Consider the following 26,309-nt stretch of genomic DNA (forward strand, 5'->3'; position numbering starts at 1 on the left):
GTGGGATAAAGAATGCTTGTGTTGATGTTATTATTGTATGAGTTAAAAAAATTCAGGAAGTAGCGTATCCTGACGTGGAGCTTTCCAGTGAAAAATTTAACTTAATTTTTATATTAAACAAATTTAAGTTCACGGCGTAACACTGATGTTGTTGGTTTCATGAAGTAATTAATAGTGGTTTTAATAATTCACCAAGTAATCAAAGTAGTAACTGCCACCTTAGAACGAGTTTGGAGAAAGCCGTCATTTCCAGTGTGTAAGAGATTAAAATTTTACAGACCCCAGACAGTAGATTGCTGTATTATTATGCTGCCCACTGTGCCCAGAGAATACACCATTCCGACAGTCTGCCCATTGCCATCCACAATTCAGCTTAATAAATAACCCCACCCGAATCAGAGCTAAGTCATTTCTATATTTACTGGCAATTAAATCTGACTGAACTAGATATAACCTGGAGTGGTCCAGAGGAGTGAATGGGCCATTCATACGGAAACCCTATAAAATATATAGAACATCTTAAAATCCCCAACAAAGATTACTGCCTCCATCTATGTGGGCGTCCCTTGGCGTAGAAGAAACTCAGATGCATGTCGTGGATGGCTGCAAAATGTCTTTATTTGCCAATAAATAATCGGTTAGACAATGAGACGTATCAGTTTTAATTTTGTGCTGCAGTACTAATGTAGGTCTAATGATGGCAGTGAAAAGCTTGTTTCACAGCACGAGTCGGGTGTAAATATTCATCTCGATGCCTCACTCAGGTTTTAGGATTTAATGGATTAGAATATGCTTCATATATCAAATCAAAAATTAAATAAATGTACGATTTATTTGAAGTTGCAGAACGACCTTGCCAGTTCAAATCCTTCTCCTCCAGTTTTTCTTTATTTTTCTGGCTATTTCCCTGATGGTAAATAACTTTTATGTTGACTTTTCCCCCTTGCTGTCATGTTCCTTATGCTTCAACAATGTTTGGTTTTCCTTGGTCGTAATGGAAGAGACTTACTCAGACCCACTCAAATCTACCCAAATTAATTTTCTTTTGTATTGACTTCTGGTTTATTTATTTATTTATTTATTTATTTTTACTAATTTTGCGACCGTAAATGATATTTACTTTTGACTTTGTTTTTCTGTTGATCTTGTTTTTCTCGGACGTAGAATAGTGGACCAAGTTAAATTAAGTTAGGTTTGGTTAAATTGCAAGGTAAGGTTAGGTTAAGTTAGGTTAACATGTATGATTAGGAAGAAGTATTAATGAGAGACCAGGAAGCCAACAACAACAAATTTCGGTGTGTGTGTGTGTGTATGTCTGAGTAATTGTGGTTTGACAGTCTTGAATGGTTATTAAATGGTGGTTGTCTGAGCAAAACTAATAGAGTATATCTGAGATCTACACAGTATAACTGGATGCCCTCGTTATACTTGAGACAGAGGTTATAGATACTGTTAGATTCTCTATTGTGAAGAAATTCCTCATTCCTGACAATTATTGTTACTGAGTTTATGAAGAGACAATACCCATGGAACTGTGGGTAGAAAAGGTGCAAAGGAATTTTTATGGAGAGATACTTGACTTACTACGTTCAGGCACACCAACAGTACGCAGCCGATAATGGATTAAGAACTGGTTTTAGACTGAAGGAATCTTATCCATTGCCAGGGTAGAACAGCAAAGACATTTTTCCCTCTACAAACTAGGATTTCCATTTTGCAAGCTAAAAATGATTACTTCGCGAACTTAATGGCATAGGAGTCACATGAGTTGATTCTTCGTGGAGGAATACAACAAACATGCATTGTGGAGGTTAATGTTGCATGCACTGTAGTTCACGAGCTAGCAACTGTTGAAATGAACACTTTCTTATATGGAAACGGAAAGGGTTCCAATAAAGTACAGTAATATTAATATTGTAAGTTATAGTAGTTTTTATATAAAATTTCAGTAAGCTCATGAAGTTACGTTTATATTGTTAATTTCATTAAGTCATAAGTCATAGTTCTGATTCAATAGGTGATTGAAGTAGTAAGTGGGAACTCCAAACAAACGGGAAGCTGAGCCATATTCCATATCTGCACTCTGTGTGTGAAATGCAAGCCCGGAGCACCTTTGAACGCACTTCTGTTGGACACCACTTGTTCCCACAAAACACGCCCACATCCCATTGTCGTCTGAGGCTAAGTTCCATTCCATTGTAGACCTGAGTCATTCTATATGTACTGAACAGTAAATTAGACTGATTTAGGAGCATCAGGAGTGGTTTAAATAGGTAAATTGGCTGGTCATATTAAGCCTTTGTCAGATTCAGACCTTCAAATGTTATGCATAGCATCTCTTGATGTGGAGCTTACCGGTGAGAAAACGCGAATTGGGCCGCTATTATTACCACCGAAATTGCCTTTAGTTTTTATTTACAACTAATTTAAGCTCATGAAATTATGTTTATGTTGTGAGTTTCATGAAGTAATAAATCGTGGTTATAATCTTTATCATCTGTCTTTTTCCACGTCTATATTATAGAGTTGTTTCACCAAACTTTGTCAAACAGCTAGATCCTGCGTTTTGGTTGTTTTTTACAGACAGATGCCCATCTTGACACTGACCCTCCCTATATATTTGGGCTTTGGACCAGCACCAAGTTGGGCTGTCTTGCCCTCTCAGTAACGGGAGTGCATTAGGTCTGACTGCAGCTAATATGCCCTTCAAGTATGGCCCCATTAAGTTGAAGCAGCACCTGCATACAACTGTAAGCATTCCACAAACAAGCTCGTCTCTCCCCCTTAAAGAGCCACTAACACACTTTCTGACTCGGGCCACGACTTATCGTGTCTCAGGAGAGGTGGGGGATGAGGTTGCCCTGCCGACCTCCTCCATGCCCTGCTCGTCCTCACTCTCATTATGCTGGCTCCACCTCTTCCACCTGGGGATATGGGTCAAGAGGGTTTCAGTAGAGGTGGAGGATGAATTTGCCTTGTCGCATCCGCCTGGTTTAGGCCAGTTTAACAGCTGGATCCCATTCCTGATGCCAACTCTCCCCATCCGTCTGATTTATGGACTGGCACCGAGTTGGACTAGCTTGCCTGCACCCCCAGCGTGGCTGGGTCTGAGCCTCAGTCAGAAATGGTGGTTGCCATTCAGGGGCAGGGACAAGGAGAGCACGAAGGAGAAGGGCAAGGTCACCTAATCCCCTACCTCTCCTGAGACCCTCTTGAGCCAGGGTCCCAGCTAGAAAAAGGTGGAGGGGCAGGGGTATGGGCACAGATGAGAGTGGAAAAGCAGCCTCAACCCCACCCGCCTCTCCTAGTGTGGAGCCAGAACCCCAGCCAGAAGAGGTGGTGGTGGCCTTTCTGGAGTAAGGACTACGAGGCCATGGAGGTCAGCCCCCCCCCCCCATGCCCTCTACCTCTCCTGAGACCTTCTTGAGCCAAAGCCCCAGCCGGAAATAGTAGTGATGGCTCTTCAAGGATGAAGATGAGCATGTTCACGGAGTGCTACTTAACAGTGGTAAACAGGATGGAGTACTGCTTCAACTAAATAGTGCCGTACTACAAGGGCCTATTAGCAGCACTCAGGCTAAAAGTGCTTGTGTCAGCCATGGAGGGGAGGGGGAACAGAATAGCCCTTCTTGGTGCCAGTCCCAGGCACAGATAAATAGGGAGGGTCGGCATCAGGAATGACATCTTGCCAAATAACCGGCAGCCAAAACCAAAATGGCAGATCAAGCCACAATGGCTTCAAATGCACATGACTGATCTGGGCGTATATTGGCCAAGCACATTGACCGCATTTAAAAGTGGGAAAATATGGAAAGTAAAGAAGCAAAAATCATGCACATAATCATTTATTTAAATGATTAAAGAAGTAATTGGAAACGTCGAACGAGTTCAGAGAGAGCCGTCATTTTCCACAGTTACTGTGGAAAAGTTTATTTTTGTATGCAATGAGGAAGGAACCAAAGGCTAGGAGACTGAAAACCATTCCTTCCAAGAAAAAACTATATACAAAAAAAGAGTCAAATTCAAGATCCTTTCATTTCGAGATGCCTGGACACACTGCATTTGAGTTCATAGGCAGGAGGAAATAAAGATAGAGGGAGACAGTGCCAGAGCTGACCTGTTGCACACATGAAGAACTGGGAGTAATGGTTAACTCTTGCTTTAGAAAGTTGGACAGAAAGGGGTTGAGAGTCTTATGATAGATTGGTGCATTGCCCCCACTGTAGTAGTAGGGGGACGCAAATAGACAGTTCAGAGGAGCAGTGACCATTGAAGTAGCGATTAAAAAAAGATAAAGATGCAACTGTGCAGCGAACAAACAGAGGTTAAAGGGAGCCAGTAAGAGAAGAGTTAATGGGTCCATTACTTTTCATAATATTTGTTAATGATCTGCCATAATAAATACGGTCACTAATCAAGATGTTTTTCGATGACGCAAAAGTGTACAGTAGAACCGCAACAAAGGAAGACCAAGACATGTTACAAGAAGATATATTTCAATTATGTAAATGGTCAGATAAGTGGCTTATGAAATTTAATGTGGATAAGTGTAAAGTAATGCATACTGGCAGACGGAATGAAAGTAAAGTATATCAAATGAAAAAATATATAGGTGATGAAGAAGTCCTGCATGAAATAACAACAACGACAGAGGAAAAAGATTTGGGGATCTATATAACAAATGACCTGAAGCCATCCAGACAGTGCCAAGTAGCAGCAGCGAAGGCAACATCCACGATGAGGAGACTGAAGAATAGCTTGAAGCATATGGATGCAGGCATATTCAAGAAAGCATATCCAGGGTATGTGAGAGCACACATGGAAACCTCAGTCCAGGCTTGGAGTCCCTACTTTGCCAAGGATGTAGACATCCTAGAGCAAGTTCAGAGAAGAGCTACAAAGGCTATAGGGGAATGTAGTCATCTTACATATGAAGAGAGGCTGAAGTTTCTTAACTTGTATTCGCTTTTTATGAGGAGAAAGAGAGGAGACCTAACAGAAGCCTTTAAAATAACCAAGAAGCTGGAGAACATAAACAGAGATCAACTTTTTTTGTATGAAACAGGAGGGACAACAAGGTCATAGTTTCAAGATTAAGAAAATGAGAAGTAGACTCTTAGTAAGATCAGACTTTTTTACTCAACGAGTAGTGAATGACTGGAACAGGCTTCCTGAATACGTATTCCAAGCTGAATCCATTACCGTTTTCAAGAACAGACTTGACAAATTTTGGAAAAGTATGGGATATGGGTACTCAGTTAGACCTGGAGTCTAACATCAAAACTCATAATACTGTAAGTGTAAGTGTTATTGAGAAGAGCTGTATGTGGGGAGCCTCCCCACATATGAGAGTTGTACTCTACACAGGAGCGAATAAAACCCATGTATAAAGTCAACAACTAGGCAGGGGAAAAGAAGACACGCAGTCGGCATAGCACACCTAATCTCCTGGAAGCAGATTTTACAAGAGAGGCAATACATACTTTCCAAGATAAATCCTGATAGAATGAAACTTCAAGTATGTTTAACCCCTAAACCGGGGGCTTGTTTTGCTTTGACCAGCGTGTCCTGTGGGCATATTTGCGCTCCGACAGACTCTCTAAAAATATTTGCCAAAAATCAGTTATTAGTCCTAGAATATTACAATTATATATGCATATGGCACATACCTTCAGCTTTCTCTTGGAATGTTTGTTGACCTTTGTCTAGTACCGTAGGACTTGTGGAGACCTCTGAAGTTGGGTAACGAAGTCTCCACTTTACACTTCCCGACAACCCGTAATATGATTACCACAGCCTGATATTATCACTAGAAACACTTTTCTATGATTCTCAAATAGTTTGGAATCCATACTCCAAAATAAAAACACTGTGAAAGCAATGAAAATTACAAGCACGTATACCCTTCCCACTTGCGATCATTCGCCGCTGGTGTTCTATCATTTATTATTCATAAAAACACTCACACTTTATATTTCTATTACTATATAACACATATATATATATCTACAGTCTTTATCCATAAGTTTCCTTCAGTACTAGTAGTTTATTGTCATTGTAGGTATTCAATGTCTCTGTCAGTAAAATACATAGCATTCACTGTATCGTCCTTTATACTAGCGTTGAGAGTGAATCTGTCACTTTCACCTTCACTTTCATAACTCATAGTATTCATACAAGCTAGAGTGAAACTTTCACTTTCATTACTCCTAGTATATATACTCGTATTCTTATGTTATTACTCTTTTACATTTCTATTTACATTCTCTATTTTATTTAAATTATTTACATTTTTTTTTATTTACACTCACTTGCAGTAACTTATAAAACTAATTTCCACTGTTCACTTATATTTACATTCATTGCTTTCACTTGCTGTTTACACATTATTTACACATTATTTACATTTTCACTTGCACTGTTATACTCACCAGAAAGATCGTAGTCACTCTATCATTTTCATCGACAAATTAGCCAGTTCACGTTCCATAGCAGTCACTTAGCCCTTTACCTCTTTCCACATGAGGTTTAGTAGGGGGTAGAGGTCACAGGGCCTTTTGCATGGGGCTAAAAAGCGGCGGAATTTGACAGGCGCGAACCCGACATGCTTTCATCTTGAAAGAAGACAGTAAACTGAATACAGTGTGGTGGCCTGCCTAGGGGGAGTGCAATGCTGCCAATGACAGCCTGGTGACAGCCGCTAATATATACGCTATGAAAAGATTGGCAGAAAATCTAGACAATGCATAATAAATTGGGTAGTTCCAGGTGAATGTAAATATCACTTAGGCTTCTCCCTTCCCTCCTTTTATATATTTTTATTACGAGAATAGATTATACGGCATATTTCAAGGGGAAATAAACAGTGAAAACTAGCAAACGAGTGCATGTGAGGTGTTGTCAGGTGATAATTAGCCAATTCCATGTGTATGGCACTATCACTTACCTTATTTCTTTTTTGTATATATTATTTGGTATAAGAATAGGGCATAGGGCTTATTTCAATGGATGAAATCAGTGGATAATTCCAGGGAAGATTTATTTAGCATAGAATACAGTGTGGTGGCCTGCCTAGGGGGAGGGCAATGCTGCCAATGTCAGCCTGGTGACAGCTGCTAATATATACTCTATGAAATGATTGGCAGGAAATCTAGACAATACATAATAAATTAGGTAGTTCCAGGTGAATGTAAATATCACTTAGGCTTCTCCCTTCCTTTCTTATATATATTTTTATTATGAGAATAGATTATACAGCATATTTCAAGGGGAAATAAAACAGCGAAAATTAGCAAACAAGTGCACATGAGGTGTTGTCAGGTGATAATTAGCCAATTCCAGGTGTATGGCACTCTCACTTACCTTATTTCTTTTTTATATATATTATTTGGTATAAGAATAGGGCATAGGGCTTATTTCAATGGATGAAATCAGTGGAAAATTCCGGGGAAGATTTACTTAGCATAGCACGGCCAGGCAGGCGAGAGGAGAGGGTAATGGAGGGGAGGTAGGGAGGGGAGTCAAGAATGGGGAGAAATGGCTAAATTGTCAACAATGGATGGGAGTACAGATGAGATTAGGAGTGCTGACTAGTGTTGGACATTGGCAGTACTGATAGATGATACAAGCCACCACTTGAAAGCCCGGGCGAATTCAAAATAACACAGAATCACAAAAGTGACGCCCCGCGGTATGATCCCTTGCTCCCAACCGTCAGAAAGTGATGCCCCATGGTTAAGGGGTTAAAGACAATGCTGGATTGGTGAGATATTGTTAAAAATTAGAGAGTACACCTGCCTAAGATTTGTTGGGTTGATAGACACAAGAACTGAGTTTTTTATGCATTAAAAACAAGAGTACTTTTAAGCCCCCAATCAGAGATATGAGCCAAGTCAGCCATTAGGTGTGATTAGCCTCATCCTGTGTTTGTTGAAGAAACTGCTGAGATAGACGCTGCGGGAAGCGAGTGGAAAGGTGGAGGGTGGAGACACCAGCATGTGAGGGGATAGAGTTAGATGTACAGCTTAGAAGGTCATTGATGAATAATAGGAAAAGGGTTGATGACGGGACAGAGCCCTGAGAAACACAATGTTTGACAGCTCAAGGAGACAAATGGTGGCCATTTAAAACAGCAGAAATTGAACATCCAGAGAGAAAGTTAGAGATGAAGGCACAGATATAAGGATAGAAACCATAAGAGGGCAGTTTAGAAATTAATGGTTTATGCCAGACTTGATCGGAAGCCTTTGAGATGTCAAGCGTAGTGGCAAAGTTTTCATTAGTCCCGAAAAGAGGATGAGCTGAAGTCTGAAAGGTAAGTAAGAAGATTACCAGTGGTGCATCCCTGGCAGAAGCCATACTAACGAGCAGAAAGAAGGTTGTGATTGGAGAGGTATTTTACCTGCCGTGTGCCAGCAGACTTTGGACCCTCATGGAGCCATGGTGCGAGCCAATTTTCGACGTTTTTTTTTGTGTGTGCTAGGTAGGTTAGAAGTAATGAGGTAATAAGAACAACCATAAAAGTACTCACAGAAGCCATTTAGGTCGATTTTGAGGTCGATTCTCCCTGAGCAGGTGGCTGAAAACTTCGGAGTAATGCCCATAGACTTTATAAGCTACCACCGACACCCATTGAGTTGAGGTACATCTTCGTTTTCTTCATCGGTAACTATTCTATTCGAACCAAGGACACTCTTGTTGGGTAGATAGATGATATAGGAAGTGGGTAAACATGCGGAAAGGGTGTGTGCGTGTCTATGCCGGTCATCTCCTGCCAAATTTGAAAATTTGCGTGTTGATGCCTATTGCAATTGCAGACCATACATGTATGGCTCCGACACTGTCTGCAGACGTAGGCCTTGCCATACATATACGGCTCCAGCCCTCGGAGTTTTTTTTTTTTTTTTTGTTATGGATAGACTCGAGCACTTTTGAAAGACAGGATGATAAATCATCTGGGCAAGAGTTAGAGGGATGACAATGGTCACTTTTCATTGGAACAGGCTGAATAAAAGCAAACTTCCACCAAGAAGGAAAGGTACATGTTGACAGACAAAGATGAAAGAGTTTACCTAGGCAGGGTGTAAGCCCAGACGCACAGTTCTTGAGGACAACAGGAGGGACCCCATCAAGCCCAATATGCCTTGTTAGTATTGAGGCCAGTGATGGCAGAATATATGTCAACTAAAGACATTTTAATGTCAGCCATGAGGAAGTCAGAGGGGAGGAGTGATGGAGGAACAGCACTGGAATCGTCTAGGATGGAAATGGAAGAGAAAGTCCGACATAAGAGTTCTGCTTTATCAGAAGAAGGAATAGCTACAAAGCCATCCGAGTGGAAAAGAGGAGGGAAAGATGATGAGGTAAAATTGTTAGAAAGGTTTTTGGCAAGGTGCCAGAAGGAGTGGAAAGAATTTTAGTTGGAGGGTTCAGAGTATTTAGCATGAATAGAATTATTTCAGTCAGAGAGAAAACCAGACTCATCATGATTCTGGGCAGAAACATAAAAGATATAAGATTCATGGGTGGGTTGGCTATGATACCTTTTGTAGGCCTTCCCCTTGTTGTGGACAGCATTAGGACAACAAGATTAAACCATTTTTTTTTTAACTAGTCGAAGGATATGAGAAAGGAATGTATGCTTCCTTGCCCAAGAGAAGAACCTTTGTAATGCACAAGGCACACTCAGATGGCTCTCGGCCATGGAAGCATAATCATTTCAGAGAAAATCAAAGAAGTACTGCCTGAGGGCACCCCAGTCAGCCGTTCCAGAGTGCCACAACTGATGCTTCTTGGGAGACTCCATAGCCCTTACTGGAGCTATAGTACAGGTTAAGGTGATATGGTTGTGATCAGAGGAGCCCAACCGAGAGGAAAGATTAACAGCATAAGAAGAAGGATTAGTTGTAAGGAAGAGGTCAAGTATGTTGGAACTCACTCTAAGGTAGTCAGGGATACCGGTAGGGTGCTGTTCTAGCTGCTCTAGGTCATTAAGGATAGAAATGATGTAGGCTTGTACATCAGGTGGATCAGCAAAAGGGAGAGGAAAACCAAAGATAATACTGGCCATTGATATTTCCTAGAATGGAGATTTCAGAGAATGGAGAAATTGACAGGATGTGTTCCAACTTAGAAGTAAATTTAAAAAATTAGTTATAGTAGAATTACGAAACAAGTAAACATCACAGATATACTTAGTCGAAGAATGACAGGGAAACAGAAGCCAGAGAGTAGAGAAATCAGAAGATTCAAGTTCAGAAAAACGAGAGCAAGATATGTTATTGAGTCCACATACACAATAGCCACCTTTGGCTTTGAAAAGAATATAGAGTTGGTAGGAGGATACAGAGAAGGGTTTGCTGTCACTCTTCTAAGACAGTTGAGTCTCATGTTGGAAGAGAAGCAGAGGTTTCGAGAAGAGATGATGCTCAACGGAACGTTAAAGGAAAGAACCCGAATGCCGCAGAAATGAAGAAGTGAGTCTGACAGTGGTTTCAGGCATCTCGCTTGGTCGTCATCGGGAAAGGGATGCATGGTGGGGACATTGATATCCCCCCCCCCTCCTTCCCCGGGGACTCCGAGGTTTGGTTATGAGACGTCATTTTTTGTTTAAATTTGAATAGAAAGTGTTGTGTGTAATATGCATGTAGTTTGGTATTAACAGTTACAGGAACTTGTACTGGAGAGCATGCTGGCCTACTCTCTGTGTTACTGAAACACTGAGAAAGTTCAGCAAAGGGGGATGGTCAGAAGCTAGTCTCGATGGCTGATGATGAAACAAGAACTCCAGCTCTCCCTGTCAACAGCCTTCCATCTACCTTCAGAGTACCGCCCTGCTCGACTGGTGCTACAGTCTACTAGAAAATGAAAGTAACATTTTGTCAACAGTATTTATCAATGTTGTTCTGCAGTTATAACCTGCAGGCTCTGAAAAAAAATATATATATATATATATATATATATATATATATATATATATATATATATATATATATATATATTTATATATTTATATATTGTAGAAATTAATTACTCTGGAATGAACATATTTAGCGATTTTTGAAGGTCAGTACTGTATCACAATTTACTACAGGGGGAGGCAGTTTGTTCCATGTACTTACAACTCTAAGAACAAATGGTTACTTGGTGTGATTGAAAACGTTTGCCAATAATTTTATACCCATCTCTAGTGTAATTTGATTGATCAACTGTGAAGTGTTAATCAGTAGCCATATCATCGTGACCTTTCAGTATTTTGAGTACTTGAATTTTATTTCGTTACCTACGTTCTATTAAGGCTACGTATCACAACAGCGAAAAAAAAAAAGGTGAAGGGTATCATAGGCCTTGATAAGGATATAATTAAGTGCTGTGACGGGTTGCTTCTCGTTAAAATAAGCTAATATTCTTTATGAATATATTCTCTGTTGATGCATAATTAACTGCCGCTCATACTAATTGTTTTGATAATAGTAAACTGTTATACTACAACTGAGTACTATGATACAAACTGCTGGTACTGATCACTGATACAAACTGCTGTTATTCATATACACTGGCACAGTACTACTGCGGCCAGGTGCAGAATAATGATCAACCCTCCTCCACCCAGCCTGTGATTGTGGCAGCGTGGCAGTAGTGTTTGTCACAGTTGCCTGAAATACATTTATGTCTATTATAACACTTGAATTAAAGAAATACATTAATCTGTATGACTGATGCAATATCTAGGTGTATACTGAAAATTCGCATTCGAAAACATATGTGAAGTTAAATAGATTTATACTTTTAAGCACATTATGGAAGACTGCACTGCACACAATCGACTGCGCCAACAACACAACATACACTCCTTGAAAGCTCTGTGGGAAAGCCCGGTCTCGGCCGTGGCCTTCCTTAGGGACTCAGGGCTGTTCGGCCAGACTGCCTAGGGAATACCTACTATTACAACTACTACTTCTGATTATACTGATCGTTAAATATATATATCCCTTGGGAATATAGGTCATAACTAATTTCTTAAGTCATGTTTTTTTTTTCTTTTAGATCGAAATTCTACCTAGAGAAATTCTTGCATAAAATGTCAGTCCTTCTAGGACTGAAGCAAGTTCCACTGGCAGACAGCGAATGTTAATGTAACGAAATGTGTGTGTGTGTGTGTGTGTGTGTGTGTGTGTGTGTGTGTGTGTGTGTGTGTGTGTGTGTGTGTGTGTGTGTGTGTGTGTGTGTGTGTGTGTGTGTGTGTGTGTGTGTGTGTGTGTGTGTGTGTGTGTGTGTGTGTGTGTGTGTGTGTGTGTGTGTGTGTGTGTGTGTGTGTGTGTGTGTGTGTGTGTGTGTGTGTGTGTGTGTGTGTGTGTGTGTGTGTGTGTGTGTGTGTGTGTGTGTGTGTGTGTGTGTGTGTGTGTGTGTGTGTGTGTGTGTGTGTGTGTGTGTGTGTGTGTGTGTGTGTGTGTGTGTGTGTGTGTGTGTGTGTGTGTGTGTGTGTGTGTAAAATCAAGCATTGATACAATACCTTTTATCCTTTTCACTTCCATTACCCTCATTATTACTTCAATATATAGTGACACCTCCATTTCCTCTCTCTCTCTCTCTCTCTCTCTCTCTCTCTCTCTCTCTCTCCCGGTAATAAATGAATCCTTCGACTCAGCTCACTCGACGTGTCTAAAGAGTCAGATCTAGTAGAAATGGGGAAATGGACCCAAGTCTGTGCTTCATGTAGCAATATAAGCAAAATATACATTATTTAATTTGATATTCCATATATTCAGGATCTCTGCGTTAACTTCTCTGTATTGGCCTAGATATTACTTCAATTATACAGACTGAAGTATGTCGTGAATTTAAGGGTTATGATAGACAAAAATGTAAGGCAGGCAACTGTGATGACCACTGGTGCGACACTGCCAAATTCACAAGTTGGCTGGAGGAAGGTGGATCACTACACCTGTCCGCAATACTACATGTGATCCCTGTTCCAAAAAGTGTTGTTGGTACTCACACGTGTTGCATGTTGGCAGCGGCGGGTCCTTGGGTGAGGTCTGTGGAGATGTTGCTGAGGAAGTCTGAACTCAGCTCCACTCCCTCCAACACTCTGAGGGGCAGGCAGGGACGGCATATTTGATTTTACCTGGCGGAACTGTGTCATTCACATAACCTGAATGCTGTTTATTCTCAAAGGGAATTATCTTGGTAAGAAAAGTATTAAGGTGAGAGTGGTCTATGCTAGCTAACGCCGTGCCCTCTACTCCTGCCTTTTCCACCGTGCCTCTCCTGTTTCCTGTCGCGTCCCAGTCCCTTCTGACCAGTCTCTCCAATTTCCCCCATATAGTACTGGTTGGGTCATGTGTGTGGGCACGTGTATGAGTCTGTGGTGATCTTCCATCAGGTGTGTTGTGTGACTTTCCATGCCGTCATAGTGTTGTGTGGGACATTCCCTAGCTAGAATTTCCTCTGCTGTTTCCTCTCGCTCTCTCGAATTTAGGCACGACTTTCCTCAAACCTCTATATAACATATTACCAGCATATTAATGTCTCTAAGTGTTATGTAGTGTGTTATGATATTTTAGTGTCTCTACATTGTGACTGTTTATGCCTGAAGAGAGTCACTGTCGGGTCGAAGCAGTTACATCCTTACCTCTTACCTCTTGGGTATGAGCCTACCCTTTAAGAAATTTGTATCACTGTGAGATCGACGCATGTTCTTAATGTTTTTCTTTTGGTGTCCTTCAGACAGGGATATAAACTGCATGAATAAATTTCAAGAGAATATTAACACACCGTATCGAGAGAGAGAGAGAGAGAGAGAGAGAGAGAGAGAGAGAGAGAGAGAGAGAGAGAGAGAGGTAACCAAATACATCGTATACAAAGAGGCACTCAGAGTGCTGATGTACTGATTATAGTATGATTTGTCACCATACGTGGCAACTGTTTAGCAATGTACTCGTACACGACAGATGTCCAATGGTCCTGTGGAAGAGACATAGGGCCGAAACTTTGTCTCTGCCCTGTGTCTTAGGCTTTGACTGATTAGTCTCAAAATCAGCTTACTTCTTCATTATCCTATACATTAAATTTGTTCATAACGAATCGAAAGCCTTAAGTTGACCCTGTGGCCTATGTTCTTGACGGTCACCGTTTTTCTCCTAGATCTATCAATAATGGTGTTCTGCAGAGCTCTGTCCAATGGCAAGCTATCTTCCATTTATTCATCAATGACCTTCTAAGCCGTACATCTAACCCTATCCACTCATCCACTGAGGATTCCACCATTAATCTTTCCATTTTTTTTTTATTATGTGTCCGACTCTGGGCATAGGCTTCACAGCCTGCTACCATACATACCATACACCTCTGCATGTCACCATTTCGGCGCTAACACCCGCCATCCATATACATGCTAGGGCTGTCTCATGCAGGACTGGTGTATTGGTATTAGCGGGGGTATTCGCTTCATGCAGCATCCATTTCAACGGTTATTTCAACAAACAAGGGGATGAGGCTACGGTACACTTAATGTCTGACTTGGCTCGTATCTCTGACCGAGGTAAAAGTAATCTTGTTGTTTTTAATGCATCAAATACTCAGTTCAGACACCTATCAACCGGTCTGAATCTTCTATAGGAGTACCCACTAATGTTTAATAATATCCATCTCATTCCTGAATCCTCTTTAAACATGCTTGGGGTTTCATTCTCTCGGGATATATCTTGGAAGGATCATATTACATCACTTGTAACATTTGCTTCCAAGAGATTAGATGTGCTATGTCGACTCAGTACCTTCTTTACCACTGCACAGTTGTCGACTTTATACACGGGAATTATTCGTCCATGTGTAGAGTACAACTCTCATGTGTGGGGAGGGTCCCCACATACAGCTCTTCTCAATAGGGTGGAGTCAAAGGCTTTTCGTCTCATCAACTCCTCCTTTTACTGGCTTCCTACAATCTCTGTCACTTCACTGCACTGTTGCATCTTTATCTCTTTTCTGTAGCTACTTCAATGGTCGCTGCTCCTCCGAACTATATGCTTGCACCCTCCACCACCACGATGGGCGAGTAGCACCCGTCTAGCAACAAACTCTCATCCCTTTTCTGTCCAGCTGTCTAGTGCAAGAGTTAACCTTTACTCCCAGTCCTTCATTTATGCAACAGGTCAACTCTGGAACTGTCTCCCTCTGTCTGTATTTCCTACTTCCTTTGATTTCCAATTTTTCAAACGCACTGTGTCCAGGCATCTATAAATGAGCGGATCTTGAATCTGGCTCTCTGTTGTACTGATATTTTGTTCTTGGAAAGAACGGTTTGTGGGCTCCTGTCCTTTGTTTCCTTCTTCCTTGTATTAAAAAAAAAAAAAGTGGCCTTTACCTACTGTTTTGAAAGCTCAGAGGCTTCATTCTGGGTTATTCTTAAACAGTTCAACCAAGTCTGATCTTAATCTAATAAAATCTGAGTTAACGGACCTGACCTTGGACCCTGCCCTGTGGTTTTTGACTGACTGAATTATATAACCCTTTCCTGTTCCTCAACCCATCCACTAAGTTAGGTAAAATTCGGATTAACACTGCGGTAACCTGACCCTGTGACCCATGACCTTGGACTTTTCCCTGTGACCCATGACCTTTAACCTTTCCTTGTGACCCATGACCTTGGACCCTTTCCCTGTGACCCATGACCTTGGACCTTTCCCTGTGACCCATGACCTTTAACCTTTCCTTGTGACCCATGACCTTGGACCCTTTCCCTGTGACCCATGACCTTTGACCTTTGCCTGTAACCCATAACCTTGGACCTTTCCCTGACCTTGGACCTTTCTCCTGTGACCTATGACCTTGAACCATTCCCTGTGACCCATGACCTTTATCTATTCCGCTGAAAGTCCTCAGTCATTCTGATAAAGTAGGTGCAGTTCCGTTCAGCTTTCCTTTATATTAACATAGACATAAACAATAGGCCACACAACAAAAAATACCGGAACAAACACACAAACCCCATCTCGCTTTCGCTTGTGAGAATATAAATTCTGCATGAGCAATAAGGCAGAAATGTCCATGGAAAACGAGAGAGAGAGAGAGAGAGAGAGAGAGAGAGAGAGAGAGAGAGAGAGAGAGAGAATTAAAATATCTGGCGATTTTGTGTGCAGTGTGTGTGATAAAAAGGACATAAAATGGGCTAGGACTGGGTACAACCCTGTGGGTCTCTCTCTCTCTCTCTCACACACACACACACACACACACACACACACACACACACTTATATTAAGGATACTTCTTTATACTCACTTCAAAGTCAAAGGTGGCTGTTGTTTATGTGTATGGAACAAATTATTTTGCTCTTGTGTTCCCGAACTTGAATCTTCTAAATTCACTACACTCTGGCTTCGGCAAATCCTGTCATTCTCTGACTAAATATATTTGTGTTCTACTATGAAAAATTCTTTAACTAACATATTTCCAAGATGGAACACATCCTGTCAATTTCTCCTTTGTATGAAATCTTCTTTCCACCTTAGATCAACATTCACCACCACCTATGGCTCTTCTCTTCTTTCACAGATCCATCAGGTGAACAAGCCGACATCTTTTCAATCCTTAATGACCTAAAGCAGCCTATATATCATCCTACCCGTATCCCTGACTGCCTTGGAGGGAGTTCCAACATACTTGGCATCTTGTTTAGAGCTCATCCTACTGCTTATGCTGTTAATCTTTTCTCTCTGTTGGGCTCCTCTGATCTCAGCCTTATCACCTGAACCTTCTCTAACCCATGAACATCAGGTACCGGAGCCATCCCACTACTAAATTTCATCAGGAATCATGCTAAGTCTGTTCTTCATTCTGCCAAAAATGATTTCATTCATATTAAATGCTATGGACACTCATATCCAAATTCTTTTCGCTTCTTCTGTCACCTTGCCAAAAACCTTTCTTTCAACTTAACTTCATCATCCTTCCTTCCTCTTTTCCACTCTGATGACTCAGTAGCTGTTTCTTCTAGTGATAAAGCAGAACTCTTTGCTTAGACTTTCTTCACCAATTCCACCCTAGACGATTATGGAGGTGTTCATCACTTCCCCCCTCAGACTTCCTCATGGATGACATTAAAATTTCTACATCGATGTATTTTCTGTCATCACTGGCCTTAATACTAATGAGGCATATACACCTGATGGGGTCCCTCCTGTTGTCCTCAAAAACTGTACTTCCGTGCTTCCACCCTGCCTTGGTGACTGCCTTTGACTGTCAACTTGTACTTTTCTTTCTTGCTACAAGTTTGCTCTCATTCAGCCTGTCCCAAGGTAGGGTGACCATTCCCAGTCCTGTAACTACAGCCCAGTTGCTTTAACATTCTGTATTTCTTTCTTTTTTTTTATGTATTCCAGAGGTTCATAACCTTTTTCTGTCCAGATCCCTGATGGATTGCCAACAATGTCCCTATATCCACTTCTCCTCTGTCAAAATCTCCATCATCACTTTCCCATTAGGTGTCAGTATGACATCAGGCGTCAGTAGCTAGTCCATTACATATATATAAGTAGAAACAGGGCAGGAAAGAGAATCATTAGAATTTCATCCTATTTATTTGCTTCTGGAAAATTGGCAAATGACAAATATACAAGCTAGCTAGAACTATTCTACAAAGTTACTTTGATTCACCTGTTTCAGATTATAAAACAGTTTACTTCTCACAGGCGATGAGTTATATCTATAAAAAAAAAAAAAAAAAAAAAGTAACCATGCAAGTTAAACTGATCTGGACTACAATTTTTTTGTTTTTTATAGATTTTTTCACTTAAGAGAAAATTCCCAAACACCGAGAATTCGGTCTCCATATCCTCAAGGGGTATAAATAACCCTTGTTAAGAACCCCTAATCTGTTCATAACAAATAGATTATTAACAACCTTTCCTATCATAACCTTTCCGATCGTCAGTTTGGGTTCTGCCAGGGACATTCCAATGGCGATCTTCTCACCTTCCTTTCAGACTCCTTGTCATCTTCCTTTCGGGACTTTGGTGAAATCTATGCCATTGTGCTTGGCATCTCAAAGGCAGGATTGAGAAGGAGCATTAATATTTATTTCCAAACTGCGTTCTTACGGTTTCTATCCTTCTATCTGTGCCTTAATTTTTAGTTTCCTTACTGGTCGTTCTGTAGCTTCTGTTTGTGGACAGCCACCGTTCTTCTCCTAGGGCTGTGAACAGTGGTGCTCCTCAGGGCTCTGTTCTGTCACCAACTCTCTTCGTTTTATTCATCAATGACCTAAGCTGTACATCTAACCCTATTCACTCATATGTTGATGACTCCATTTGCATCCTGCAGCGTCCATCTCAGCAGTTACTTCAACAAACAGGGGTTGAGGGCATGGCATACTAAATGTCTGACTTGCCTCATATCTCTGATTAGGGTAAATGTAGTCTTGCTGATTTTAATGCATAAGAAACTAAGTTCTTACGTCTTTTGCCCAGTCAAAATCTACCACAGGAATACCCTCTCATGTTTAACAATTTCCAACTCAATCCTGCACAATATTTGTGCATACTTGGGATTTCATTCTCTTGGGCTTTATCTTGGAAAGATCATATTACCTCTCTTGTAAAATCTGATTCCAGGACATTAGGTGTGATAAGTTGACTCCATGCCTTTTTTACCCCTTCACATTTGCAGACTTTTTACACGGGATTTATTCACCCTTGTGTAGAGTACAACTCTCATGTGTTGGGAGGCTCCATACATACAGCTCTTCGGGTATGGTCACACCGAACGTGACGAGCGGGGCGACTTGAGCGGGGAGTGATGAGGCGACACGATAAAGCACATTAAATCCTATGTGGGTGGCCACACTGAATGAGCGGGGAGGTTTGTCGTCCCGGTCACCCTCCACGCTCGTCGCTACGCGATGCAGCATGTTCCAAAATGTTGTGCACTGCCTAGCGACATTCCCACTCCCCAGGCATTTGCATCATCATTTAGTCGTGCTGGTACTGCGTGTTGGGCGGTTGGGTTTTGTAATTATGTCTACTGAACACCTTATTGGAGCCGTGCACCGCAGGAGAGCTGTGTGGGATCCAAATAATCCACTCCACAAAAATACTGGTGTGTTGAAGAAACACTGGGAAGATATCTGTGAATAACTGCATACAAATGGTAAATTATAATTGAGCATTATTTTGTCTTACGTCTGCTTAAGTAACGTCAGTTCCACCGTTGTTATAAAACCTATAAAAGACCATTAATGTCTAAAATTCATACTGGTATTTAGTGCTCTATACCCTTTGTTACACTATCTATCTATATACCTAGGCTGCTTCCCCCAAGGAAAGGGAGGTAGCCGAGACAGGACAACACACTCCCCATTAACTCATCCATTCAAACACATGTGGTAAAGACTACATATTGTATAGATAGATAGATAAATAGATAGATAGAGAGACAGATAGAAGCAGGAAGTCAAATGATGAGAAGGTGTTGTGTCTGCGAGAATCGAGCAATGCTAAACATGCTTACACTGAGGAAAGCTGACGACAGCGGCCAGTAAGGAGATGATGCAGTTAGCTGTCAGCAGTCCTCTCGTGAACAAAGACCCACGAGGAACACACGTGACACACCCCTAATCCTTTAACTGATGCGTCTGTACAAATAAGAAATGATTTCGTGTAATCTGGATATGCTAAACAAGGTGCATTCGTTAGTTTAATTTTTAGATTGTTAAATGCCCTTTTTTGTTCTTCTTCCCATTGGAATACAGCATCTTTTTTGAGTAGTTGGAATAGAGGGAAGGCTATATGAGAGAACTGTGGTACGAAGGACCTATAGCACCCAGCCAGACCTAAAAATTGTCTAACTTCGTCAGTCGTAGTGGGTTCAGGAAAATCTCTCACTGCCTGTATTTTGTCATCAGTGGTGTGAATACCAATGGATTTATTTATAGACCCATTAATGGAGGCCTCTACTCTGGGAATCCAATCATCCCAGCTTGCATAATTTTCACTGAGAATGTGTCGTAGCACATCTAATACCTTTTTATTTTGTCTCTCTATCTATCTATTTATCTATCTATCTATACAATATGTAGTCTTTACCACACACATTCATTCGCATCTTAGCCCCAAAGGGGAGAACGGACAGATCCTCACCGCACCACACCGCACAAGGGTCAACTGCGCAATGCAATCAGTGACATCCACAGCAGGGCCCGACAGCAGAACTGGTTTACCCCTGCCACATCATAACAGACCCATCCCCTTACCCACACCTGACCTGACTAGCTGATCAGACCAAATGCGGGAGAATATCCCCTCAGGGCTGTGTCATCACTTATTCATTCACAATTTCTCTCCATTTATTACTGTCACGCACAGCCACTCTTCCTTGCTCAACAGACATCCCTTTCGCATCCAACGCTCTCTTCACATTGTTCATCCATCCTATTCGTGGTCTTCCTCTCAGCCTTACACCTCTCACATCAGATCTAGTTATCTTTTTCACCAATCACTCATTATCCATTCTCTCCATATGCCCAAACCATCGCAACACCCTCTGCTCAACTCTACCAGCCATCTCCCGAACAACTCCAGTTCTCCTTCACACTTCATCATTTCGCACCCGATCCATACGCGTCACTCCACACATACTCCTCAGACACCTCATCTCCATTACAATCAAACTTTTCCTCTCTGCTACACCCATATTCCATGTTTCAGCCCCATATAACGCAGTCGGTACCACAACATCCTCATACAGCCTTCCCTTTACATCCATTCTAAGCGAACGACATTTAAACACTTTTTTCATTCCTCCCAGCACCTTTCTTACTTCATTTATTCTAAACTTCACTTCTGCATCTATTCTTCCATCCACAGCAACATGTGACCCTAGATATTTAAAACAATCTACCTCCTCAAGCAACTCACCATTCAAAACTATATTCATCCCCCTACCATCTATCAACCTCGTACACTTCATCACTTTACTCTTATTCTCATTTACTTTCAATTTCCTCCTTTCACACACCCTTCCAAACTCCTCTACCAACTGTCTCAATCTCTCCTCTGAATCAGTCACCAGTGCAGTATCATCTGCAAACAGCAGCTGCTTCAGATTCCACTCTCCACCATCAACATTCACCAGACTCAGACCTCCACCTAAAACTCTTGATTCACCTCCCTTACAACACCATCCATGTAAATATTAAACAACCAAGGCGACATCACACATCCCTGTTGCAGCCCCACTCTCACGGGAAACCAATCACTCACAGCATTTCCCACTCTTACACACGCTCTACTATTTACAAAAAACTTTCCACCCCTTTTAGTAACCTACCATCAAGTCCATACAATCTTAAAACAGTCCACAAAGCCTCCCTATCAATTCTATCATACGCTTTCTCTAAATCGATAAATGCCCAAAACACATCCTTGCCTTTCTATAAATACTTTTCACACACTTGTCTCACAGCAAACACCTGATCAACGCATCCCATCCCTCTCCTAAAGCCACACTGCTCATCATCAATCACTCCCTCTGTACCCTCTCTAACTCTCATAATTAACACTCTACCATACACCTTACCTACAACACTCAACAGACTTATACCCCTAAAGCTAGTACATTCATACTTATCACCCTTGCCTTTATACAACGGGACCACACAAGCACTTGCCCAGTCAATTGGCACCATACCTTTCTCAAAGCACACATTCAACAATCTTACTAACCAGTCAACAATAGTCACTCCACCACCCTTCAGGCATTCCACAGCACACCCATCCATACCTGCAGCTTTCCCTGTTTTCATCTCCTTTACTGCCTTCTCCACTTCCTCCTTCGTGATCAAAGAGTCATTTAACTCTCCCAACACATTTATTCCTTGCACCCTTCCATCCGCCACAATCTCAGCCATCCTTTCCTCCTCTACATTTAACAGTCTTTCAAAATACTCAGCCCACCTCTTTCTTACTGCATCCATTTCAATTAACATCCTTCCATCCTCTGCTTTTACTCATTCTTCCTTCCCAGACTCTCCCTTTCGCACCCTTTTCACCTCCTTCCAAAACATTTTCTTATTCTGTTGAAAATTCTTTGTCAGCCGCCTACCCCACCTCTCATCTGCTGCCACTTTAGCATCACACACAGCCCTTCTCGCTCTATTCCTGTTTTCCTTATACCTTTCATATGACATCTCATCCTTCCTCTGCAGCCACACTTCATATGCATGTCTCTTCTCAGCCACAGCCATACTTACTTCCTCGCACCACCATTCACTTCCTTTTCTTACACCACCACCCACACGTCTCACACCACACACCTCTTCTGCATGCCCTACCACAGCACTCTTAAACAACTGCCATTCCTCCTCCACGCTGCCATTTTCCCGATCTTTCACTGCGTTACACCGTAGGCTTAAAACTAATAAACAGATAAGTGTATACACTATATGTATGTGTTTATGTATATCTACGAAATATGATTCAGTAGATATTGAAATGTCCAGCGGATATTTCACTATATGTATGCTTCTGGCTATCTGTCGCCAACGAGGTTGCCGCTTCCTATTTGGACACGCATCGCGGTAACGCTCACCTCACCGCTCATCGCTTGACTCTACCTCTCCGGTCGTCGCGTTCGGTGTGGCCGCAGCCTTCTCAACAAGCTGGAGTCAAATGTTTTTCGTCTCATTAACTGTCTTTCCTTCACTGGCCCCCTTCTTTCTTTGTCTGTTCGCTGCACTGTTGCATCGTTATCTCCTCACTGTCGCTACCTCAGTGGTCACTGCCCCTCTGAACCGTCTGCTTACATCTCCCCACCACTATATTGGGAGTAGTACCCGTCTAACAACAAACTCTCATCTCTTTTTCTGCCCAGCTCTGTCATGCGAGAGTTAACCGTAACTCCCAGTCACTTGCGTATGCAAAAGGCTAGCTCCGGAACTGTCTTCCTCTGTCTGCATTTCTTACGGCCAGTGACCTACAATCTTTTAAATAGTATGTCTAGGCATCTCCAAATGAACGGATCCTGAATTTTACTCTGTTATTTTTTTTCCTTGGAGGAAACAATTTGTGGGCGTCTCGCTTTTGATTTCTTCCTCTCCGCATATATAAAAAAAAAAAAAATCAAATTTATGTTGTTCTGCCTAAGTGGTAGACTCATTGATTTATAATTTTTGTTTCCTTTTCCAGGCCTTACTCTTTCGAGTTGGGTGTACTTCCTTTTCCTTGTCCAGTCTTTGGTCGGGAGAGGTGAGTGGGGAGAGCATTCATATTTACTATACTTTTCTCTTACTAGCAGAGTAGCAACGTATACTTGGTGACTTCATGCATGATACTGTACCTCGTAGGTATGGTCGTAAGACCCTTTGATTACTATAAAAGAAATATAATACCTCCTCGTAACTCCTATTGCGAGCAAGGATCTTTGCTATTGGTTCAAGTTCGGTGGAGAGAAGTCCCGCCAGTCAACGAGTTAGGTCAAAATATTCAACCTTCACTGGCTTTGAGGACTGACTTTCAGCTAAACAAAATCGTCTGGTGTTAGGTAGAACAGAATGCCATGACGAGGAAGAAGTTAATGCTGACAGTAATGACGATCTCAGGTTCGCATGACTCTTTATCAGTTGAATAAAACTGCCTGGCGTTAGCTGGACTAGAATAAGAATTGTCTCGACCAATAAAGGGTTAATCATGTCTCTCCGATGACACATTCAAAGTTCTATTCTTGCTAACTTTGGACGATTCTGTTCAGCTGAATAGAGATCTGTCAGATGGAAATTTAGGAACAGTTTTCATTAAGCGATTAAGTACGATACTTTCCGTTCGCTGAATAACTGGAGACAATAATAATAAACTGACAAACGACGCCACTGGATTCATAAGGTAAATAATACGGCCAAAAAAATTAAATGAACTCAGCCAATCCAGCCAGGTATACTTACAGTGATTTGAGACTTTGGAGTTGAGTGAGTGTGGTGACTGGGCACGTCAGAAGCGGATTGCCCTCCAGGTTGCTGTGGGCAGTGTATGAAACTGAGGGAGGGGGGAGAAGGAGCAGGCAGTTTGATAGCAGAGAGAGAGAGAGAGAGAGAGAATTTAAATCTATTCATTATTATACATAGGTATGTAAAGTACCAATAATGATGTGAAAGTGAGACATCTATAAAACCTGGTTTTGTATGCAGAGGTCGTGCTTTTTGGTAACGATCAGATGATTTTTATTCAGTTCCGAAGGGCTTAAACTCAGTCAAGTCTACGGTATATCAAACACCAGCAGTACATAAATAAATCTCTCTTAGTTCAGATATAACGGTCAGTTTGTGAGGTACTGATGATGATTATGATGATATTTTATTCTTGCTGCCTGTGGATGATTTTATGTAGCTTATAAGAGACTATTTGAACTGGTGGTGTCAGACGTTGCCTTCAGTAGCCCCTTCACTACTAGGCAGCACTACTAAGCTTAGTGATAGTATTAAGTATATATATAGAAACGGCTCACTAAACCCAAGTGAGTAAAAATTACCCCAAACCCCACCACGTATGCAGTACACTTACAATTCATGCATTACAGTTTATGCTACAGTAGGCATACTGAAATTCATACATCGAACTTAATATATTACAATTTATAAACAGTACTTGCACCATCATTCATTTATGCAGTACAGTTAATACAGAAACAATGTGTAAATTATACTTACAGTTTTGAGAGAGACTCCAAACCTACAAATGAGTCGGAGAAGAGGTGCTGAAGTTGGTTGAAGTTCAGCTCACTGTGAGGAAGAAATAAATAAGATAATAATATATTCTTAAATCCAAGGACGTTTTTTATACTCTTGGGTCCATCTGGTGATTATATATAACATAATCCAGTGTTTTGGTGACACTGTTAATGAAGGCTATAGCTAACTACTCCAGTTGGAAAAATGTCTGCTGAGCTGAATATATCGTTCGGAGAGAATAAGAAAAAAAAAAATGTATCGAAGTGAAAGCGTAAATCCCTGCGCCATTAACCCTGTTGTTTTATATATATTACATTTTTTACCCCATAATCATTTTCTTCTTTGCCTGCAACCATTAGATGATTTTATTCTGCTCTGGAGAAAATTTTAGAACTGGTGTACTTAGAAATAACATATGCTACACTGACATAACTTAGGTTTGTAAGAGATCATGGCTTTGGTCACTAAATTATAACAAATCGATGGAGCAGAGAAAAAGTGGAAGAGAAATAGCAAGAGTTACTAGCTCGACGAAGTGGTCAAGTCTTGTGGTCCGAGTCTTGCAGCCTGGCGGAGGGTGAAATTTACGGGCTGGTTTTGGCTGATGTTAATTTTTTTTTTTCCTATGTAGGGAACAGCGAATCTCATATTTTGTCTTTTGAGGTGAAGGTGACCGAAACTAAGCCCCAGTAATTCAGTGCATTCTATTGTCGCTGCTGTTGAGTAACCGCGGTCTGTTTGTTGATAGCAGATGAATTAACCGCAGGCAAACATCAGCCCCTGCTATAACTACAATCCCAGACAGATTATCTTTTCATACTGAACAATCTAGACCAACATACCCATATCCCACACCAAGCCCTCTTCCTCCCATCATCTCCAGACATCACCTTCTGCTCCCCAAACTTCGCCCCCACACATCATGGAGAGTGGTCAAAACCCTAGGTTCTGATCACCTTCCAATCATCATCACTACCAAAACCAGAATCACCCCGGCTGGCCACAAACACACATACACTAATTATAAGAGAGCCAACTGGGAGGCCTTTGTAACTGAAACAACAACATTTCGAAACACTAAACAGTACACCCATCACAAACATCAACACTGCTGTGCACATTTTCAATACAATTATACAAAACGCAAACAAAAGACACATCCCTAGAGGCAACAGAAAGAGACACAACCCCAACTTCACACCAGAAATATAAGACCTCATCAGACAACGGGGCACACTGCGACACTCCCAAACACCCCATACACAAGACACCGTACAACAAATACAAGAACTCAACACTCAGATAAACAATAAAATATCAGAACAGCAAACACTAAACTGGAAAAATTACCTCCAAACACTTGACCACAAAACAAACATCAGCAAACTCTACAAAACACTAAACAGCATCACACTTTCCAACAGCAACACCACACAATCACACATTGCCATCACAACAACAGACACCATACCCTCAAACAAACAACAAGCAAACACCCTCATAAGTCACTTTTCAAAAGTCAGCCATCTAAACCCCCATCCCGAAGACCGACGTATCATCCGACGTAAGAGACAGTTCCCCACAGACCCAGACTATG

At 41.4% G+C, this 26,309-nt stretch overlaps 1 protein-coding gene across 1 annotated transcript in view; it reads right to left on the reverse strand.

The window, feature by feature from the left end:
* The window catches only part of LOC145418320 (relaxin receptor 2-like), a 207,381-nt gene that overhangs the window by 18,563 nt on the left and 162,509 nt on the right, over window positions 1-26,309 (reverse strand). The window contains exons 11-13 of the mRNA XM_080286760.1: window positions 24,692-24,763; window positions 23,930-24,001; window positions 12,998-13,090 (exon numbers count right to left, since the gene is read on the reverse strand). Coding sequence (XP_080142886.1) covers window positions 12,998-13,090; window positions 23,930-24,001; window positions 24,692-24,763 — 237 coding nt within the window. The remainder of the gene's footprint in view (window positions 1-12,997; window positions 13,091-23,929; window positions 24,002-24,691; window positions 24,764-26,309) is intronic.

The sequence above is a fragment of the Coenobita brevimanus genome, chromosome 113 (genome assembly GCF_032717465.1).
Source record: "Coenobita brevimanus isolate Jiangsu-jjx chromosome 113, ASM3271746v2, whole genome shotgun sequence".
NCBI classification, from domain to species: Eukaryota; Metazoa; Arthropoda; class Malacostraca; order Decapoda; family Coenobitidae; genus Coenobita; species Coenobita brevimanus.